At 41.4% G+C, this 18,808-nt stretch overlaps 2 protein-coding genes across 7 annotated transcripts in view; both read right to left on the bottom strand.

Moving 5' to 3' along the window:
• Window positions 1-11,001, bottom strand: part of LOC111575753 (WD repeat, SAM and U-box domain-containing protein 1-like) — a 42,464-nt gene extending 31,463 nt beyond the window's left edge. Inside the window, exons 1-8 of one of the 4 annotated variants that reach the window (XM_055014917.1) lie at window positions 10,019-11,001; window positions 8,722-8,909; window positions 4,389-4,475; window positions 2,732-2,825; window positions 2,202-2,235; window positions 1,992-2,032; window positions 1,546-1,652; window positions 962-994 (exon numbers count right to left, since the gene is read on the bottom strand). In XM_055014917.1, the coding sequence (XP_054870892.1) occupies window positions 962-994; window positions 1,546-1,652; window positions 1,992-2,032; window positions 2,202-2,235; window positions 2,732-2,825; window positions 4,389-4,475; window positions 8,722-8,909; window positions 10,019-10,581 (1,147 nt within the window). In that variant the 5' untranslated portion in view covers window positions 10,582-11,001. The remainder of the gene's footprint in view (window positions 1-961; window positions 995-1,545; window positions 1,653-1,991; window positions 2,033-2,201; window positions 2,236-2,731; window positions 2,826-4,388; window positions 4,476-8,721; window positions 8,910-10,018) is intronic. The other 3 variants (XM_055014918.1, XM_023281069.3, XM_023281068.3) reach the window with 3 other exon arrangements.
• Window positions 11,002-12,087: 1,086 nt separating this feature from the next.
• The window catches only part of LOC111575749 (bromodomain adjacent to zinc finger domain protein 2B), a 50,426-nt gene continuing 43,705 nt past the window's right edge, over window positions 12,088-18,808 (bottom strand). For 2 of the 3 annotated variants that reach the window (XM_023281061.3, XM_023281063.3), the window contains 14 exons: window positions 18,390-18,464; window positions 18,037-18,271; window positions 17,865-17,927; window positions 17,631-17,775; window positions 16,848-17,515; window positions 16,318-16,606; window positions 16,019-16,174; window positions 15,691-15,845; window positions 15,299-15,507; window positions 14,972-15,107; window positions 14,300-14,446; window positions 13,843-14,129; window positions 13,423-13,566; window positions 12,088-13,303 (listed from right to left, as the gene is read on the bottom strand). In XM_023281061.3, the coding sequence (XP_023136829.2) occupies window positions 13,156-13,303; window positions 13,423-13,566; window positions 13,843-14,129; window positions 14,300-14,446; window positions 14,972-15,107; window positions 15,299-15,507; window positions 15,691-15,845; window positions 16,019-16,174; window positions 16,318-16,606; window positions 16,848-17,515; window positions 17,631-17,775; window positions 17,865-17,927; window positions 18,037-18,271; window positions 18,390-18,464 (2,857 nt within the window). In that variant the 3' untranslated portion in view covers window positions 12,088-13,155. The remainder of the gene's footprint in view (window positions 13,304-13,422; window positions 13,567-13,842; window positions 14,130-14,299; window positions 14,447-14,971; window positions 15,108-15,298; window positions 15,508-15,690; window positions 15,846-16,018; window positions 16,175-16,317; window positions 16,607-16,847; window positions 17,516-17,630; window positions 17,776-17,864; window positions 17,928-18,036; window positions 18,272-18,389; window positions 18,465-18,808) is intronic. The other variant, XM_023281062.3, reaches the window with a different exon arrangement.

The raw sequence follows: 18,808 nt of genomic DNA, 5'->3' as shown, positions 1-18,808 counted from the left end.
CCACTGACTCAAACGTGTCATCAGGTTATATAAATGGCATTTTATAGCATGTTTTTTTGTCTTTTTATATTTCAGTCCTGTGCTTCGCATCGTGTTTTTTTCAATAACTTGTCACTGTGCCTTTTTTGCCTCTTATAAATCAAATCGGCTTATTGAAAGGTGCTATACCTGTACAAATAAAGTTTCTCTGGGAAGTCAGAGCTAACAATGTTCAACAGATACTATTTACACTGTTCACCATCTGAGAATGTTTGCATCCACAACATTTGCAAATTAGCACCAACTACACAGTATGAGGCTGATGGGACTGTCAGTTTTGCAGATATTTGCTCCTAAACAAGTGTTTTTGTTTTAAATCTGGGAGAGACTCATATCTGCGCCACATTTCATGGCAGGAGATATTTCAGCATAGTTTGACTAAACGCTCCAGAGCCCATTTGCTTTAGGAAATTACTGAGCCTCTTGCGAAAATGTTGATTATACTTTTCTTTTTTTTATTCAGTAGAAACAAACAGGCTTAAGAAAGATTTGAAAGACGGACCAAGACATTCTTGGTCTTTTCATGGGATTTGCTGTCATTAAGAGAAACAATAGAATAATGCAAGCCTTATCCTTTCATGCCAGATGGTCGTCATTTCTTTTTATTCATTCTTTTGGATCCTCATTCGCTACACCTGATTTGGGTTACACAATGCAGTATGCAGCACACACGCTTGACAAAGAAAATCACAAAAAAAAAGCCTTCTGTCACAAACAAAAAGAGAAAATAGTGCAATGCAACAATAGAAAAGCTGTTTTCAGTGGATCGACACATTAAATCATCTAAACGCACGTTCGAGACTGATATGTGAATCATTCGCATGAAGCAGTAAAACAAAAAAAAGCACTGGTTTAAGCTCAAACAGGAACTGTGAGTAACTGAAGATTTCTGAGGGCAAAACAGAGAGATGCATTTATTTACCTTGGCACACTGTCTGCTTTGATTCGGCTGCTGCTGAAAAACATAAAAGAGAATAAGTTTAATGTGTGAAAAAGGGAGAAAGAAACTAGATTAAAGGGAGCCAGAGAGAGAATGAGGCAGAGGCATAATAAAGGCAGATCTTCATGCAGATGGAATTTGCTTTGTCAACATCCACCTGATGGGAGCCATGCCCGTGAAGCTTCAAGGCCTCCAGATGTCTGACGATTGCACCTTTTTATTTAGTATTCCAAACGTTTTCTTTCATGTTGGCTCGGAACAGTTTTTTTTGTTTTAAGGAGCATTCACCTCCGTAACAACAGCTCTCAGAGGCTCAGAGGTAGTTTGCCCTGCTGCACTAATAAACATCTATCACAATTCCTCAAGCCAGACAGCAATACACATGTAATAGGAGCTTCTCCGGTTGGATATCTCCCAAAACACACTTTAGGGAGGCTTTGGCACTGCAAATGGCTTCTGGGCTTCGTATCACTGCTAACTGTCTGTTTTGTTTTTTTTTTTTAATTAAGTTGAGTGATTGTGCATTTATTGGTGCCAACTTAAACAATTCTCTGCTGGGTGTTTACCCGTTATCCCGTCTCCATCTCCAATTCTCCACACGTTTACCGATCGGTCCATGGAGCCGGTTGCGATCCAAGGAGAGGTGGGAGACACAGCTACGGCAGTCACATACCTGCAGGAAGGAGGGATGTAAAGGTTGTGTACGACACTGAAAGTGGCACAGGAAGAGATCAGCCTTAAAAGTCAGGTTCCAGTCTTAGATCACACAGGATCTTAAATCCTTTCAAGCACTTCAAAGCGCTCTGCTGGTTCTTACCCGTGGTGCCACATCAGTGACTGTGCAGAAAGCAGCGCTGGAGAATACACTATTGCATCACTGCACCCAGTGCTTCTGGGAAAAGCTAATCAAGCAAAAATCACACAATTTGATCTGAAACACTGGGGACTCCTGCTCCGCCGCTGGCCTGATGGCTGCAGAGATTGCATGGCGGCGGGAGGTCAGGTCAATTACCTGTCATGTTGTTTCAAAGTGTGGAGCAGGGTTCCCAGGTTCTGTAAACAAACCAGAAACAAACACTGACAAAACGGGAATGTTTGGCATGTGTGTTTACAGAGGCTGTGAATTACTGTTTAGAAATCCGCTCTGCTGCAGTTAACTGAAGCAGCGCACACAAATGAGAAAAAAAAATCCATTTGGTGAGAGTGTTTGTGTTTCACTTACCGCATCATATATTGCAACACTTTTATCCACGGAGCTGTGGAATGAGTGGAGTAATTAAAATCAACTTTTGCAGAATCCATATGCATTCATTTACCATGTAGTATATTAAAATAAATACTGGATTCCGGTCAAAAAATAAACAGTACCATAAAAAACAGCACAGATTAACCTTCAGAATGTTTGATTTTAAGCCAGGAGCAGCAGAAGGAGCCAACAGAAGCTATATAATAGCAAAATGCGCTCCTCCTGTGGCAGACTGAGGGAACAGCAGGATCAGTGCTCAGCAGTGGCATCTGCTGTTTACAGCTCAGAAAAAAAACAAGCCTTTAAACATGTAGGAGAGATTAATTTAAACTTAATATGCCCCAAATGAGCAAATCATTCCACAGCAAATAATCAAAACAAATGACATTATACAACATGACCTGACAGGCACAAGAATCAATATTCTGTTGCTGAAGCAGGGAGATGTTTATTAGTGCTGCTCACAGATGTGAAGAGGATTTGCGTGCGTGAGATGAGTGTCTTACCCCGAGACGACCAAATCTCCGTCAGAGGAGTACGCACAGGACAGAACTGGAGCCGACTGGCCGGTGAGAGTGTGAAGCAACGTCATGACATAGGCTGAGGGCCACACAAACACACACACAGGTAAGAATACGGCAAAGTAAAATTATGACTGTATTCGATCTGGTGTGGACCCCCTGCAGCTGCCCATAAATACCACAATATCACCTCAGGTTTTCCAATAACCACTAACTCTCTTTGCTGTTGCTGCTGTGCCTCCTGCTGACAGCTGCTTGGAAACTAGATTTTATTTGTGCCACTGAAAAATAAAACATTTACATCACTCATGCATTTAATTTTATGTGCCAACTAATTGGTCTGTAGCAGCATTTATATTATCAGTCCGTAAGCGCACTTGTGTTAAATGAAACCTCCATCTTCTCCATTAGGTTTTAAAATACTGTTCTGAGTGGGAGGCTAATTTGTTACTTCCATTCATATTCATGATTGATGTGAAATATCAGTACAGCTTACAGAGGAGGGAAAAACGAAAACACAAATGTGATGTGTGGATGGGAGGTGTCAGCTTGGGACACTTTTCAAAATTGATAATATTAAAATGTTTAGCCCACAGAGCTACTATTGAGATCAGGAATAAGAGCATCTCCTTTGGATGCCGAGCCATGAAGATATAGGACTTGTACATAAAGTATGCAAAGGCTAGAAAATGCTCCATAGATGGCAATTCAAGCTTTAAAACTGCCCCCTTGCTTCCCTGAATCACTGACACTTGAGTCTCCTTTTCATAAAATAGCGGCAGAGCGGTTCAAGCATGCATTCCTCTTGCCAAGACGAGATAAATGCACATTTCACAAACTCAAGCTGATTGTGACGTCCTTCACATCTCCACAGCCACATTCTAAAGAAACGAAACGAGGACAGACATTGTTCCGTGTCCTTCTACAGGCTGCTCAGAGACTGTAAAAAAAAAAAAAAAAGAGAGAGAGAGAAATCTCCATGGACTCGGGTCACCATGTGGGACACATCAAATCCTCCCCTGTTACCACGGCAACCCATCTTAGGTCCTAACAACATGGCATATTCACACACATAAGAAAAATACAGTCTGTGGCGTGGTTACTCAACCTATGAACATACACGAAATGTTCCTGTTTTGCTGCCGGTTGTACAAGATATAAATGTCACAGTGGATGTACGTACCTGATTTCCTTCCAACTCTTCTCCACACACACACACACAGACACACAGACACACACACACACACACACACACACACACACACAGACACACACACACACACAGACACACACACACACACACACACACACACACACACACACACACACACAGACACACAGACACACACACACACACACACACACACACACACACACACACACACACACACACACACACACACACACACACACACACACACACACACACACACACACACAGTCCTCTGCTGCATTTCAGCAGAATGTCTTAACGTGATCCATTATTAATGAGTCAGTCTGCAGCTGATTTACTCCACTCTAATAAAATTTTTCTATTCTGCAGAGAGATTTCAAGGTTGAAGCCGGAAGCAGACTCACTCTCTCTCTCTTGTAGGGGTGAGGGAGCATTCGGTAGAGGAAGCGGGCAAAGAGATCGGCCTACCTGCTCCTTCACGCTGGGAAACAATCCATATTTTCAGCTGGCTGTCCTGCCCACAGGAGGCCAGTCGAAACTCCACACAGCAGCCATCTGCAGAACAAAAAGAAGCCACATCTCGTCTTTCTGAGTGTTCACGCTTGACTGAGTCTAATAGACAGAGGAAGACAAACATCATCCGACTGCCTGTTTGTGAAGTGTGCCAGCATCTTTTATACTGGTATGAATGGTGTTTTGATTAGAGCCAGATATCTGATGCTAGACCAGGGGTGGGCAACCTTTTTGGCTCAGGGGCCACATTGAGTTTTGAAATTCAACAGATGGGCCAGGCCAGCATCAGATGGATGGAGATTGTGCAAACTAATATGAATTACATGTTAAACACATCACTGACAAAGTAAAGAATACTCAAATTCAGTTTTCATGGGAACAGTGTTGCTGGTCACACTTTTTTGCCAGTGCATCAAAGTCTGGTGTCAATTTGGTTGTGGCAATTCTCAGGATAGATATGAGGTTCTCATCGGTTAACTGGGATCTGTGGTGTGCTTTGTTGATGTTCATCACGCTAAACGTCCGTTCACACACATAGGTAGATCCGAACAACACCAACATCCTCTGTGCCATCTTCCAAATGTTTGGAAACCTGGCTTCACTTAGTGATGCGTAAAAGTCATTCAGTTTAAGGGAGCTGAACTTCTCCTTTAAGACTGAGTCACTTTGAAGATCGATCAGTTCCAACTGCAACTCCTGAGGTGCTGTTTCTGAGTCTTGTCACAAGGTGACATGACACCAGCTGAAGTGACTTGTCAATTTTTTCAAAATCAGAGAACCAACGGCAGAATTCTCCGTGTAGGTTGTGTAGTGATTCCTTATATTTCTTCACATCGAGAGGCCTCCATCAGCGTCGCCAGTGTAGGGAAATGAGCGAAGGATTTTTTTTTGACATTTGTCTTGAGAATAAAGTCAGTTTGGTTTTGAAGGCTGTCACATTTGTGTACATTTTGTGCACAAATTGATCTTTCCCTTGCAGCTTCACGTTCAGTTCATTCATGTGCATCAGTATGTCCATAGCAAAAGCAAAATCACAGAGCCAGTTTCTGTGTCGCGCAGCTCAGGAAAATCATCAGTTTTCCTGATTAACTCCAAAAATGAGCTAATCTCGCCTTTGAGCTCCCACACTCGCTGACATACTTTCCCCAAACTTAACCAGCGGACATGAGAGTGGCAAAGCAAGTCCTGTAGACCAGCATCAGTTTCTTCAAGAAACTTAATGAACTAACGATGCTGAAGCCCTCTCGATCGTATAAAGTTAACGAGTTTTACGACTGGCTGCACGACATGATCAAGATGCAAAACAGACTTACAGAGCGCTTCCTGATGGAATATGCAGTGGAGGAAAATCACATCCAGCTCAGGGTTTTCCTCCTTCACTTTATCCTGGATTCTTTTCAGCAGCCCGATGTTTTTTCCTGTCAAGTTTGGCGATCCATCCTTGGTGACATTGGCAAGTTTACACCAAGGCAGCTTCAGCCTCTGGATGACCCGTACAAGTCCTCTGCTCGTGTTTTCCTCTTCATGGATTCCATGGTCAAAAATTCCTCCGTTGTCTCAAAATTGTCATTAATCCCTCTAATAAAAATAAAAAGCTGAGCAGTGTCTTTTATGTCATTACTTTCGTCCAGTGCTAATGAATATAACTTGAAGGACTCTGCTTTTTCGTTCAGTGAGCTAGCTAAGTCTTCACAGATTAGCTCAACACGGCGAGTAACTGTCCTGCGTTTTAAACTATTTTTTTCAAATTTGTTTGTGCTCTCTGGACACAGGAGACCTGCTGTCTCTACCATATATACTTTCAAAAGCTCCCCTTCAGAGAAAGGCTAGCTAGCCTTTGCTATTTTGAATGCTAACAAATAACTTGCCTTCGTGTTTGACTCTTGAATCGTATTTTGTCGAAGAAAGTATTTTGCTGAGTGTGTAAACTGGCTGCTAACCTCTGAGACGTAGCTGTACGTTCTTATGCTAACTGGTTGCTAGCATAGTTAGCATGCTTCGTGGAAAAGTGTCGGCTGACATTGTATTCTTTAAAAACCGCAACGGTTTCATTGCAAATAAGACATACAGCCTTTGAACGGACTTTAACGAAAAAATACTTAGTAGTCCACTCCTTCTGAAACACTCGACACTCACTATCGACTTTTCTTTTCTTTGATCCACTCCTTGTTACAGCAGCTCAATGCAGTTGCAAAGCAGAAGAAGAGAGAATAAACCAACAAAGGTCACTTGTGTCTGAAGTGCGCCATCTAGTGGGGTCAACAGAAACGGCGGGTTCTGCAGGAGAAAGCCAAATGAATGTGGTCTTTACTGTAATTTTGTCAATTCCAATATTGACCAAATTATTTCGTGGGCCGGATTGAAAAGCCCAAAGGGCCGTATGTGGCCCGGGGGCTGTAGTTTGCCCATGCCTGTGCTAGAGTAATATGTATCCTTTTATTTAGTGCAAACTGTGATAGATGAAGCATTCTTTTTTTTTCCTGTGCAGAATTAATTTATATACTGGAAAAATAAGGAAGGAGATGAAAAAAGTGAAATCTAAGTAGTTTTTTTTTGGTAAAAATCTAAAGCGTTAATTCAAACTAAACCACAAAAGACAGTTAAAGAGTTCTTATTATGCACATTTGCAGGTTCACAAGTTTTTGGGGTCTATTAGAACATGTTTACATGCTTCAATGATAAAACAAAGAAGGATGTCTTTCCTCACTACTAAAAAGCCCTGATTGGTCAACTGGCCCAACAAAATTGAGTTAAGTAGGCTACATATCATAACCCCAGATCTATGTTCCCACTAAATGTGAAGACTTGGGGCTGATGCATGAGTGACGTTTAACTCGAGCCTGTTCTGCACACTTCCATCAAGTCTGCAGTTCATCATGTTGTGACATTAAAAACAAAGGTTACCAGGAGAAACCCGGAAGCGTTTCAACAAACAAACAGAAAAATGTAAGTACTAAAAGAGTAATCATCAATTTTGCAAGAAATAAGTAGTTTATATGTAAGTGTAAACACATAGCTCACTGGTGATTCATAGCCAGAACTGTGTCTAGTTGTTTGTCTTGTGATGGCATGACGATGAATTTCAAATATGTTTTCCCTTAAGAGCCTTGGGTGTGAAGAAAGTTTAAAAAACAGAAAACAAAATCACTAAGCGCAACATATATTTTGCTGCCGTCAAGGAACGGTACGAGGAGACACTCAGCCCTCCACACCTTCATAATTCATCACTAACTGAGTTGTAGTTAAAGTACCTGCTGCCAGACTTTGGTAGTGCCATCTACTGACGGAGCACAGTGGGAAGTTTTAAATTCTCCAGAAATCCTGTGCTATGTTCGCCCATTGTGCTCGACACACCACGGGAACATTCACTGACACTGTGTTAAAGTCCTATCTGTAAATAGATGGAATAAAACTGCCAAATTTCTGTGTTCGACATGGGGGGCAATGCGACCATCTGCGCAGACCAACGCGGTCCAAGTGTAGCACGAGCAGCCCTGCGTTCGTACATTAGGTTTTAAGGTGAAAACTGGGATTGGGCCTATGAGGGAAAACAGAGAGACATGGCTCTAGTGAGGAAATAATAGCAGACAGCACAGAAGTTGCTCATTCTTTATTTTGAGGTTGTGCCAAACTAACCGCTAGCCGAGTGTTATGCTAATATGGTACATGGTGACATAGCTAAGTAACAGAAGAAAAGATCGGATTTCAAACAAGGCGTTTTAGGTCAGTAAGGAGCAGTGTTTTTGAACTCCTTCTGGCATGGGCTGTTTAAGTTTGCAGGCAAAAAAGCTAGATATGAAAGAAACGAAAAAATAAAGCATAATATGGGCTCTTTAATGTAAAAGAAAAACAACTGATACTGAAGAAATAGTGCCAAAAGAAACTGCAGTGACTTAAGTAACCAGGACGATATATTCTGTTTAACTTCGTATATCAGTCCATAAATCTACAGATTATTATAGCAAAAAAATGGTGAATTACTTCTACCAGTTGCTAGTTTTATCCAGACAACAGACCAGAACCTAAAGATATTCAATTTACTCTGGTAATGAATGAGCAAAATCCCAATATTTTTCAAAAGCCGACTCATTTCAGCCCTTTTTGAGTTCCTTTTTGTATTGTCCATGCTTTTCTGACTAGTAACACACTTTCATTCACCTCCATTGTATTGGAGTGGGAGAAGAAATATCAAAAGGCAAATATTTTGAAACCTAAGCCAACTAACACCGTGATTCTAACAGAAAATAAGCTGCAATTTGAGTGAAATGACCCTTTAAACACGACTTACCAACTTTGAACTGGGGTGCGAAGCTGCAGCAGGTGACTCCCAGGTCGTGGGCGTCTTTCTCACGGTGCAGAAGGCTGATGTCAACATCCCAGATTTTAAGGTCTCCGTGGGTGCAGCCGGTCACAAACATCTGACCACACGGAGAGAAGCAGCAAGCCACAACGCTGGCCTCGCTTACCGCACTGCATCTGTGAGGGTTATACTTGTTATTAACAGCAAAGTTCATCAAGAGGTGTGTAAAAAGCAAGGAGCAGAACTAAAACATGTAATCCTGCTGTAACAAATGTGCTCTAGGCTGTGGAGTCCTGCACTGAGTGTAATTAGATTCAATTAAACCACCTGTGAATCCTAATCAGAGACTCAGTAGGCCTGAGTGATAGAAAAAGCTGTGACGGAGCACAATAATCACAGTTTCAGTGAAATCACAGGAATAAAAGACCAATTTTGAAAATAATCCACATAAAGTGTTTTTTTTTTTTTTTTGTCTTTGCTTCTTATTTCATCAACATTATTAAGGTTGGTTACTCCTGTGTTTGTCTTGCTCTGATCTTCATTAGCCTTATTTGTTTCTATTGACAGAGCAGCAACCTGAAGTTAAACCTGCATTAAAGATATTCTGAAGTCACTCTGATCTTTATTTAGACAACTAGACCAGCAAATTTAAGAGGAAGCTAAATGTAGGACATTCCCAAACCACGTCTGGGAAAACAAAACTGAGTTACAGTACAGTTGTATTTGAAGGCCCTAAAAAAAATGTTTCACTGGTTTGAAAGTGTGACTTTGACAGAAAAATCAAGTTTCACATGTCTATCAGAAGACAATCTGAGGACAGTTGTGCGATGACTCCACATGCTGATGACGGCTGAGATAAGATTAAAACCAAGTCTGTGTCAAACTGCAGTTTCCAAGGCTGAGAATTAACCTTTAGTCTCAACTTGTGGAACTTTTTTCTCAACTGACATTCAAGTTTGAACATACTGTAGTCCATACTATGGATAGAACAAAGACATTATTTGTTGATTTCAGCTTCTCACTTACAGGTTTGGTGCTTTTGATGGATATCATAGTAACTTAATGGGATAAAAAAGTAATTTGAAGACGTGACCTTTGACATTTATCACTATTCTCACCAAAAAAGAAAATGACCTCAAAATGGATGATTTACTGAGATGTTTGTTAAACTTTTAGTAAATGACAACTAAGGAGTCATTTACAGTATTTTTTCAATATTTATGAGACTAGGGAGGAAACTTGGCCTTGATTTAATGTTGTTGCTGGCAGGTTGTTCACACTGTACCTGAGCAGACTCTTGGAGATGAAGTCCCAGAGGGCCACGGTGCCATCGCAGGCCCCGGCCAGCAGGAGGGAGGAGTCCGGCGCCAGTGCGCACACTCGGAGCGGACTGCGGCCCGGGTGCTGCAGCTCCGCGGCCACTTCACCCGTCTCCAGGCTCCACACCATGATGCAACCGTCCGTGGAGCAGCTGAGCAGGTTGCGGCCACAGGAGCTGAAGCAGCAGCAGTGGACCCCGTAGCCGTGACCCGTCAGAGGAGAGAAGGGCAGCTCCGAGAAGTCCGCCGCGTCGTAAAGGCGAAGCGTTTTATCACCGGAGCAGGTCGCAAGGAGAGCCGGAGAAAAGGCGCAGCAGCTGACCTCGTCCGTGTGATGTCGAAGAGTGTGAATTAAGGACACCATTTTGTGACAGATGTGCTCGGCAGAGGCAGCAGATCGATCGCAAGGTGGCGCAAAATGCTCAAATAATCCACTGATTCTGCCCGGTGCTTCCTTTTGGAGCAAATGTTCAATGTTGCTGCTCGTTTCTCTACTTCCTGGTTCAGCGCAGCTATAAAATCTGTTCATCTGCAGCTGTTATCAGTCATGTGAGGCGGAGATATGGCGTTACAAGGTTCACAGTCGAGTGTTTGCCCATTCTTATACAATGAAACAATTCAGAAGCTTAAGTTTTCTTTAGTGTAAATAAACATATATATTGATTATTGATGCATTAATGCGTAAAAAGCTTTTCCCCCTAGAACTGGTCAAGGGGATGCCAGGGGTGTCTCCAGAAGTGTGGAATATTGGACCCACTGGAACATCTGGATTTGGCTCACAACAACCAAAACGGAATTTTAGAAATTCCATTTATATGTCGAGGCATCAAAATATCACATGCCATGCAGGTATACATTTGTTTCTTATTATAGAGTCAAAATTATTCATCTGATGTGTACTGACTGAAAAATAACAGTTAACTTTTTGGTTATCCGGGTGACTACTGTTAAAAAATAGCTGTTTGAAGGATAAAACAGACTTTAGCAAAACAGCGTTCTCTCATCATGCACCATGGTCACGGAATAATTTTCAAAAACTCTTAAACTAGAAACATTCATATCCATTAATAAGTTTAACAATACCATAAAGAATACAGTGAAGGAGGAATGTCAATGTTTTTGTTAAGAGGCCACTGTCCTTGAACAGCTGTCAGTCTGTCTTATTGTTTATTTTGTGCATCATGTATCTGTTTTATATAACTTTTACATTTTGTATGGCTGCTATCTTGGCAAGGTCTCTCTTGTAAAAGAGATCTATTATCTCAATGGGACTTCCTAGTTAAATAAAGGTTAACAAAGTTTACCCATATGCAAAGCATAACTTATGATTTCAAAATGGAAAATCCTGTCTGTGTGTGATAATTTATCTAACTACAGCAGCTTATCTTACAATAAAAGGTATTTCCACTGTCACTTGGCTACCTGTTGTGATATTTTGGTTTAATCAGAATTAGAGATCTATGATGAAGCAGCATGCACAATAATGTCACTGCTGCAAAATCCTGCTGTGAAACCGTTAAATCAACCTAAGAGGAAAAAATACTTTATTTTGACTTTAAAAACAGATTAACTTCTACAGCAAAATAATATCCAGCTGTAATGGAGCTCTGGACTCAGCTGTAATGTGCACTGATATAAATGTACCTGATGCTGTGCTGAGAATAATTTTTAAGTAATTAACGAAGTTACCGCTGTGTTATGTTGTGCTGAAAAGTGCGGCACTCTCCTGCTTTGGAGACGTTCATATTGATCCTGATGCTGCCGGTATTTAATAAACTCAGAGGAAAGATTCCTACAAATAGCTGGAAGCAACAAATTACCTTCACCTCCTGTAATTATAGCTACGACTGCACATGCAAATATTCAAGTAAAAGTGCTAGTAAGTATTTCAAAATTGTACTTAACTACAGTAACTGTGAATATGCTTAAATCACATGGCACTCAGTGAAATGCTAACTCCAGACCCAGTGAAAATGTTTCAGAGATGATATTAAAAGTCTCTAACGGTAATAACAATACATTTACAAAGTGGAAGTAGTGCTGCTTAATGCTGTCATTTTGCAAAACAGGTTTATTTTAACCATCCACAAACCCACTATTTAAAAATAATATTCCTACAAAAGCCACTACTCATTTCACAATATTCATAATAAAATACAGTTACTTCAAGTCTTCTGACTTCAGCTGTCTTGAGACGCCTCCAGTGGACCATGACACTGTCTGCCTCCCAGCTGGATTTAAGCCCAGTGCAGGTTTCACGTCTGTCCACAGGATGTCTGACAAGGCTCCGGTTGAAGGAAATGCTTGGAGATGAAACACAATATATGCACCACGTCAATTCAGAGGAAAGGCTCTTAAGACTTTTACAGCTTTCCTACAGTTACTGTGCAGGACACACGTACAGTCGGAGGTCAGGCACTACAATACTGAGGAGTGTTCTGAGCAGATATTCACACGTAGTAAGTGCTACAATCATGTTTATGCAACTGCACAATCTTCATCAAGACTGTGCTGTAAGTACACACTGTACATGTGATAAATAAACCTTGGAACAGAATTAACACGCGACATGTCGGTGATCCCACTTTGCGTTTTACACAATGAACTCAAGCAGATGTATAGTAGTTCCGCAGGTAACCTCAAGTTGCAAAGCTGTAAACAATTCTTTTTTGATTATTTAACAGTCCATAAAACAATATTTTGTTTTTTTAAAGCTGTGTGCTATTTTCTGCCTTTTCTTAGAAAAGATTGAAACATAAATAGTTGAGAAAATAAATACACGCACGTACACACAAAGCTATACAGTAGAAATAATCAGTTAAAAAAAACAAGTAAATGATGTATCTACAATGGGAATGTTTGATTCCCAAATTCAATTTTGAGTTAAGAGTCAGTGCATGTTGATAAAGAATGGTATTGCACTAAGAAACGATCCAAAGTGTTTTTTTTCTTCAACACCACATCGACCAGGAGCTTCTCCCTTCATGCTGCTCATCAGTGTTATTCTAACTCTGCATTGATTTGGTGTCAAAGGTTAAGGGAAATCCTCCGACAACAAAGATGAAGTCTGATATGAAGACAGCAGCATCCACACTCGAAATGTTTACTGCAGCAGCTCAGTCCATCGTTTGTCAAAGAATCTCCTCATATTGTGGCCGGCTCGTCCAATTTCGGAGTCATCTTCATTAAATTTTTCACAGTTATCAAAAACCAGATTCACGTCAATGATGAAGGTCTCCAAATTTAAGTACCTGCAATCATTAGAAAAGGTTTTAATTATTCCAACTGTTAAGCAGAATACCAATCAAAATTATGCATAAATACAATAAAGCATCTTCCTAAAGACCAACACTGTGATAGTAACACTTACTGGTTGTTGGCAAGCTTTTCTTTGATGGTGGAGAAGTCCATGGGTTTCTTGATAACTTTTCTATATCCAGGGACCGCTTTGTGGTTGACTGGTGTGAGAAAGGGCCACGCATCTCTATGGGCCTCCAACTCAGCCAGCAGCATCCTGGAAGGAAACAAATAAAGCTGAGCACGCTAAATCTGAGTTATTTTAATGTAGTTTCACCTGTTTGAGAAAACATTTAAAGCATCATGAGATTCTTTTTGACCACATGACTTGATGATTGATTGATTTGATGTGAAATGATATGATAAACTGATGTGTGGATTGTGACAGATGAATGACTCCACAAGGATTGTTCTGCAAATGTATCACCAGAGCTCGAAAAAGTGATGTCAAATAAATGCTGCTTGCATGCATTTAATATGCACTTGTACATACCGGCACAATGGCAACCCATTTTTGTCGTCCTTGGCTGTTTTGGCTTTTTTTGCACAGGGGACAGGGCTGTCATACTTGGCCTGGCAGCTGGGTGGGCTGTCGTCTCCCTTCCTCTTTTTGAACTCCTTGGTACCTTTCTTTGGCATGCTGTTGCTGCTGGCATGCTCCTCACTGATGAGCTCTCCTACCACAGATGGCTTACTATTTCGTTTTACCTCAGTGCTTTTCTTTCCTCCTCCAGCTGTTCGGCTCTGTTGATTCCTACTCCGAGGGGATTGACCACTTTCCTGAATGACAGAACACACAGAAGACTGTAGATGCACACAAAACATGCCATCTAGCCACATATCTATGTATTGCTCAGATAGATAGACTAATACAGAGTAATAGAAGTGTGTAAGAAGAAGAAGAAAGAATATTCGCTCAATGGTCAATCACTCAGGGGATGGTGATGTACCTTTGCTACACAGGTAGGACAAAACCAGTCTCCATCGGGTACTGTGGTAATCTTCGGTTTATGGCAGTAAGTGTGGCAGCCTTTGTCACAGCCATCACAAAGTAGAAGCAGGTCCTCATTATCTCCCTTTTGACAGAGCTGGCAGTGCTGAAAACACAACAAAAAGGTAGAGACAAATAAGCATCCTGCTCTATATGTACTTTCAAATTCAAATCAAAAAGATACTGTCCCTCAGTACAAAATGTAGTGAGATACAATTCTGTGCAAACAAATCACTAATACACTAGTTTTCATGAAACTGAATGAGAAGGCACACAGCCAAAAAGACTATTCATTTTGAAGAGGCATCTTTAGTGTGAGCTATATATATGTATTTTTAATACCAGTCAAAAGTTTGAACACACGTTCTCATTCAATGATTTGTATTTATTTGTATTATTTTCTACACTGTAGATTAATACTGATGATTAACACTTTTTTGTTTACAACATAATTCCATATGTATTCTTTTATAGTTTTGATGTCTTCAGTATTAATCTACAATGTATAAAATAATCAAATAAAAACCATTGAATGAGAAAGTGTGTCCGAACTTTTGACTGGTAGTGTATGTATAATAAAATGATGTACGATACAAATATGTGATTAAGAGAGAAATTAGATGACACTAACCACTTTCATGATGGCTCGTTCCCAGGCAACTGATTTCTGCAGCTGCTTAATGCAGAGCGACAGCTGAGCTGAGCTGCGGACTTGACTTAAAGCTTTACGCCACAGTTTCATCCCAGGAGCGACCTCGTCCTCACTGCTTTAAGGTCACAGAAATTGAGTGTGCATTTAAAGTGCTTGATAACAAGTCGGTTTTACATATAAGGTGTTAATACTTTTTCCAGTATGATGCATCATGCATAGTTACACACTACTTCAAACAAAAACGCAGATATGGTGTTATTATCCAGTATGACTTGAAAGGTTGTATTTAAGAATCTCTTCAGGTACCTTCGCTCAATGTTCCTCTCCAGCTCTGCCAGTCTGGTTACTGCTATATCAAGAGGATTGTTGGGCAGCCGTCGTACCACAGAGCCAGAAAAGTCCTCCTGACTGCTTTCTCTCTGACTTTTGTTTTCCAGAGGTGGGGAAGAGAAGGGCTTGTGTTCATGATAGACCAGATCTTTACTGTCTGACTGGGGATCAGGGGGCATCCAACCCTGAGGGAGACATCAGAGAAATGTGTCCATCACAACACAATATTTAATGACAACGCCAATAACTTGAGCCTATCGAAGCATATGCTGACAAATGAAATCACATAACATCAATTTGGAAACACAAATGGTTCATCTGTTTGAGATGAAAACAAATGAAAGAGTAGGTTGGCTGTTTGCCAGTACCTTGACCTGCAGGCTGGCAGAGATGACTTTCCTCTCCAGAGCTTCAACCTGCTGCAGCACGGTGATGTCCACCTCCATGGCCTGCTCCTCAACACACCAGCTCTCCACCATGACCTCGCTTACCTCCTGCTTTTCCAGCTCTGATACATCAATTGCTGCCAGAACAGATAAATTAAAACTTTACAGCAAATCACTGCCTACTGTCAGCAATTTATTTATATATCCAGATGTGGCACATCACACGAAAGGTCAAGTACCAATATGTTTGTTTGTTTATTTGTTTATCACTGCAAGTCTGTTGAATCTGAAGGAAGGAATGTGAACGAACCATCTTTACTGCTGCCACATAGTGAGCTCATATGCTCCATATGTTTTTGGATCTGTTTCTGCAAGACCTTCTCTCTGATGCCTCGGCTGTGGAGCGTTTTGACCAAACTGTGTAGGTTCTCCAAGTCGGACACTCTCCACCAGCCATGCAGCATCTCTACAACACATGCATACACACATTTAAGAACTATCGTCAAATTATGTTTTTATTTTAACAAAATACGTAACTTGTGTTAATGGCAATCATCACAGCATGTATCTTTATCTACATTGTGACTACTGGAAGTACACAATTTTTACCCTCTGGAATAGGCTGGGGACAAGGATAGTCCTGGGTCTTGGCCACCTCCACAGCAGGGAATGAGACACAACTAATCTTGTCGCTCAGTGGCTCTGGGGTCTCACTCTGGTTGATGGAGTTGTTACTTGCCAGACAGAGGACCTTGTTTGCTTTACCCTCTGCATGCTGGGTGGCTAGATCCAGCAAAGGGGTTAGAGAAGTGCCAGAGGTGGGCTGGCTGGGACTTGTTGCCAAGCTGAACATGTCACACAGTGCTGGTCTGCTTTGATGAGTGTCAGGCTTTCCTCGCTGAGAGGAAAACACATTTTTGATAATGATTAGACAACAATTTTATTTCAATATCATGTGCATATTGTTTAAGGCAATAGATGAAATAAAGAGTTTGTCTGGGTATTAAAGTCTGAAGTTTGTCCAACACAAGAAAAATGGTCATATAACATGGACTAATTGTAATTCATGTCAGTGGTCTAAAAAGCAGAACTTCATCTTTGTCATTGAAATGGAAATAGCATTATTGTTATCCACCAACCTGAAGAATAGGTGATTGCATGTTATCGATCCCAGCAATCATGTTGTAGCTGGCTGTATCTAGCGGATTAGGGGAGAGGAAGGAGGGGGATTTGGCCCTGATGGGTTGTGGAGAAGAGGAGGAAGCTGGGGGACTGGAGCCTGAGGTCACTGAGGACTCATCGCAAGGAGAGCGAGGCAACAGGCTAAACCACTGGTTGTTTTTTTCAGTCAGTATCTTGGACAGCTGGTCGTAATGTAGACTTGATTGAGGGCTGCAGGTCATCCAGGGACTGTTTTTGAGCTGGGAAGCACTAAGCAGAGACAGTACTGAAGTATCTGCTTTACCTAACAGTCCCTGCTGAGCAGTGACTGTCTTTGAGGTAGGATATGAGGGATAAGATGCAGTGGTAGAAACTTCAGCTGAATTACTGTTCTGGGTATTAAAGTCTGAATCTTGAGCCATTTTGGCAACTTCAAGGAGTTCGCTGAGTTTAGATAAAGAGCCTGGTTTTTGGAGGAAGAGATTGTCTTTGTCCTGATGGCTTCCTGGAATGTTTGTATCACCGTCTGTGCTCTGCGCTGAGCTGGAAACCACTGGCTTCTTTGTCTCTTCAAGCTGCTCCGCTTTCACCCTTATCACCTGAGCAGCCCACTGTCTTTTCCTCTCCTTCTCCACCTCGTCATAACCTGAGTCAAAAGAGAGTAATGTCAGCTCTGGCACGATGGACAAGAATTTTTATTCTGTACATGCTGAACAGGGACAAAATTGGAGACAAACTGTGTCAGCAGTTTTGGTTTGCACCTTCACCACTCTCCATGCCTTCAACAAAGATGCCACCACACCGGGGAAGGACCCAGTAACGTCTCTTGTATCGGTCTTGGCCGATCATCACGGAGCGCAGCAAATGCGATGAGTCAAACAGCTTCTGCCTAATTTGACTCTGTTGCTAAAGTGACAGAAAGTACATGAAACTGAACTATGAATCCATTCACGAGCAAACCATGAGAGAAAATGGTCTCACGGGATTTAATTTACCTTGTATGTTCTCTCAATCTGTTTCTCCAGTTCCTCGATGCTGGCTGAGTGTACACTGTCATCCTAGAGGAACAGATCTCATTACTGCGAGGCCAGTGGACCGACTGACATTTACAATAACAAACACTGATTTAGCCACTGGCTCCAGCGAAAGCATTATGCTGCAACTGACCTCCTCTTCACATATCTCTGCTTTCTTCCCTTTCTTTCCCCCTGACTCTTCCTCCTCATCTTCATCGTCATCTCCTTGGTCGTCACTGTCGTCGTCATCGTCCTCTTCTTCCTCACTGTCCCCTTCTTTCCTCTTGCATTTGTTTCTCACAGTGGGGATGATAAAGGTGTGGTTGTCCTCTCCTCCTACACTACTGTCTCTCTTCCCTGTCTTCTTGGAATGAATGCTCCTCAATCTTTGAAAACAAAAAAAATGTACATATAGAAGCATTCCTGTGCTATTCACTCATGTACTAACACAAAATATCAGTGTATGCACAGAATCTTCCAATAACAGATGACTTATATACTCACTTGCGAAGCTTTCCCTCGACGGCCCACTTATCCTTCCTCAGGTTGGTCATATAATCTATGTTTTTGTCGATCTCACTGAAAAACATCGGACAATATTGAAAGTGGCATTTCTGTGACCTTTTTGTACAATAAAAAGAGCAAGAGGCAGTTTCAGAGCATTGCAGAGTGCACCAGATGTGTTTCAAAGTGTAGCACCGATGAAAAATTGATGATGTGTAGTTTGATGCAACCTTGTGAAACTGTCTATCAGATCATGATTTGTCATATTCCTTTTCATACTTCAGCTATTCTATTACAGCTGAAGGATGCATGAATAAAACAAGCCGGTATGTTCCACATCCAGGCGCAGAGATTAATTGGTTCACTTCAGGCACATAAGGAACACTCGTCTATACAGTGCACTGAAAATGCCTTTCACA

The sequence above is a fragment of the Amphiprion ocellaris genome, chromosome 11 (assembly GCF_022539595.1).
Source record: "Amphiprion ocellaris isolate individual 3 ecotype Okinawa chromosome 11, ASM2253959v1, whole genome shotgun sequence".
Lineage (NCBI taxonomy): Eukaryota > Metazoa > Chordata > Actinopteri > Pomacentridae > Amphiprion > Amphiprion ocellaris.
Note: the sequence above shows the minus strand (reverse complement) of the source record. Positions and strands in the feature narration are given on the sequence as shown.